General features: G+C 33.5%; 1 protein-coding gene across 1 annotated transcript; it reads right to left on the reverse strand.

Moving 5' to 3' along the window:
• Positions 1-447: 447 nt before the first annotated feature.
• LOC110908209 (myb-related protein 305) lies at positions 448-1909 on the reverse strand. Its single transcript, XM_022153119.2, has 3 exons — positions 1635-1909; positions 1399-1528; positions 448-1286 (listed from the first exon to the last, which is right to left on the reverse strand). The coding sequence occupies exons 1-3, from the start codon at positions 1786-1788 to the stop codon at positions 686-688; spliced, it is 885 nt and encodes a 294-aa protein (XP_022008811.1). The 5' UTR covers positions 1789-1909; the 3' UTR covers positions 448-685.
• Positions 1910-2422: the final 513 nt, after the last annotated feature.

Consider the following 2422-nt stretch of genomic DNA (forward strand, 5'->3'; position numbering starts at 1 on the left):
ATAATATAAACAAAAATTCTAAAATCTACAAACTAAAAATCTAAAAGTGAAAACCTGAAATCTCATATCAGAGAGTTCGATGAGACGCTTACAATGTCGCTTGAATGAGGTCAATTTAAGTCCTTTTAATATCATTATTCGGAATTTTTTAGGAGACTTTTATTTAATATTAATATAATACCTTTCAAGATTAGACTTAGTGTAGAGTTATTTGGTTTTTCTATACATTTTAAAGTCTTAAGACGTTTTCTTTATATATTTATATGTACGTCTCGACACTAATTCTCTCTTTTTTTTTTAAATATATATCATCCAACAAGTTTTTCATTTAGCTCTCACAACGACGATTTATAGGTTTTCTAATTATGGAAGTGCTATAACACATAAACTTAATGTCATATAGAAAAGTCAAGAACCTTAATCATCAAGCCATATGATGCAAATTAATTTCGGAAACTATCTTTAGTCATATTGTTTGGTGCGAGTAACACATATGGTCCCTTTTATTCTACTATAGGTTTAATAAATAGACATATCACTTCACCCTATACAATTTACTTGGTAGGATTAAAGACTTGTGGTTCTCTTTAAACAGTTGTATTTACAAATATAAACACTATCAGCACTTCCATAATTAAAGATGGACTGATAGGAATTAAATCAAGGCCTTAATCTACTTCCTGAATTACCACAAATCATCCATGTTCCAATATGTTTCAGTTGCCATGTCACCACTGCTTATTCCATAAGTATCTTCCACCTGAAAACTCAGAGATGATATGTCATCTGGCTGACCAAATCCCATCATGTCAAACTCATTTATATGCACATTATAGCTGTCAATGTTTTGGAGTGAAGAGTTATAGTAGGCAGTGTCCTCATAAAGTTGGGACATTTCAGGGAGTTGTGACAACATCTTCACACAAGAATCTGATGCACAAGTGTTTGAGCTTGAGTTATTCCACTCTTTGTTGCTTGGTTCTGTTGGAGATAATACTGTAAGTATGTCCTGTTCCGCTTGTGGAGATTGAGAGCTTAGTTTTTTCTGATCAGTTTCCATGGTTAAAGTAGAAGCAGTTGATGTTGATGTTGATGACGATGTTGATGATGTTTGCTCTACTTTCTCAAGCAATCTTGGCATCCAAAATTGTTGTAGTGTTTCTATAAACCTCTTGCTACTAGAGTCGATCTTAAGATGGCGAGCTTGTTTCTGTACTCGTGTTCTCCAATAGTTCTTGATCTCATTATCTGTACGTCCGGGCAGATGGCGGGCAATTTTCGACCATCTGGAATTTAAAGTAACTAAGATTTATAGAGCACATATGGATAATATAAACAACAATCTTGTATATTAATTTCTTTGTAGTACACATTATAGATGATATAAAATAAACTCACCTATTGCCCCACTTTAAATGGAGTTCGTGGATAGCGAGTTGTTCTTGTGGTGTGAGATTTCCGCGCTTGATATCTGGTTTTAAGTAATTCAACCATCTTAACCTACAACTTTTTCCTGTTCTTTTCAATCCTAAAAAGCCAAAGAAAAAACAAAAAATTAAAGAAAATGAAATGAGAAAACGAAAACATGATCCATGTTGCTTAAAGTTATTTTTTACGCTATCGTGCTTTGTTACCTGCTGCTTTGGCTAGCGAATTCCAACGGCCTTCGCCATGACGATTGATATAATGGATAAGAAGATTGTCCTCCTCAAGTGTCCATGGCCCTCTTTTGAGTTGCTCAAACTCTTCTTGTTTGCAAGCATTAGTCATATTCTTGGTAGCCCTCATTAAAGTTATGAAAAGAAGTAACCAAAGAGAGGAATAGGAAAAAAGAAAAAGGTTTGTAGTGCTTGATCAATGATGGGGTATTAGGAAACCAAGTGGACATTTATATATACGAGAAAGTGATTCCCAAACACAAAAAAAGGTTTCTTGTAAAAGTTAAAAAGGAAAATAGGAAAGTACACCCCCATTAAAATATTGCTTTAGGTTGTTTATACATGTATAAGCCAAATGGGAATTTTCAAGATGTGGGTTTTGTCACTTTCTTTGAATTGAAAATTCTGTTAAGTAATCAAACTAGTGCTCTTTGAGAGAGCATCTAAGTCTATTATACAAAATTTATTTAAAACGTGATCTTTGTCTACTATGGTGGCTACTAGGTCAACACCGTTAGTCACTCCTCTTTCTCTCTGTCACACACACCATCAATCGGTAGTTTAGTACATATGAGAATGTGATATTTTTCCTTCTAGGGTTTTACACATCTTTGATACAATAGCATTAAATTACTAATTTGACTTGTCTAATCTAACTAAGGTGAAATTGTGTATGGAGTTGTTAATTCATAAGCGTCGAATTGAAGCCTAAAATCAACATGTTGTCAATCTTAAGCTTTTTTTTTTTTTCTAACGGCAAGCAT

The sequence above is a fragment of the Helianthus annuus genome, chromosome 15 (assembly GCF_002127325.2).
Source record: "Helianthus annuus cultivar XRQ/B chromosome 15, HanXRQr2.0-SUNRISE, whole genome shotgun sequence".
In the NCBI taxonomy this organism is placed as follows: domain Eukaryota; kingdom Viridiplantae; phylum Streptophyta; class Magnoliopsida; order Asterales; family Asteraceae; genus Helianthus; species Helianthus annuus.

Excerpts from the sequence above, each read along its gene's own strand:
- LOC110908209 (XM_022153119.2), bottom strand. The coding sequence starts at position 1,788 with ATGAGGGCTACCAAGAATATGACTAATGCTTGCAAACAAGAAGAGTTT. Across the intron at positions 1,529-1,634 it reads TTCGCTAGCCAAAGCAGCAG|GATTGAAAAGAACAGGAAAA; the intron begins GTAACAAAGCAC and ends TTGGCTTTTTAG. Across the intron at positions 1,287-1,398 it reads CATTTAAAGTGGGGCAATAG|ATGGTCGAAAATTGCCCGCC; the intron begins GTGAGTTTATTT and ends TTTAAATTCCAG.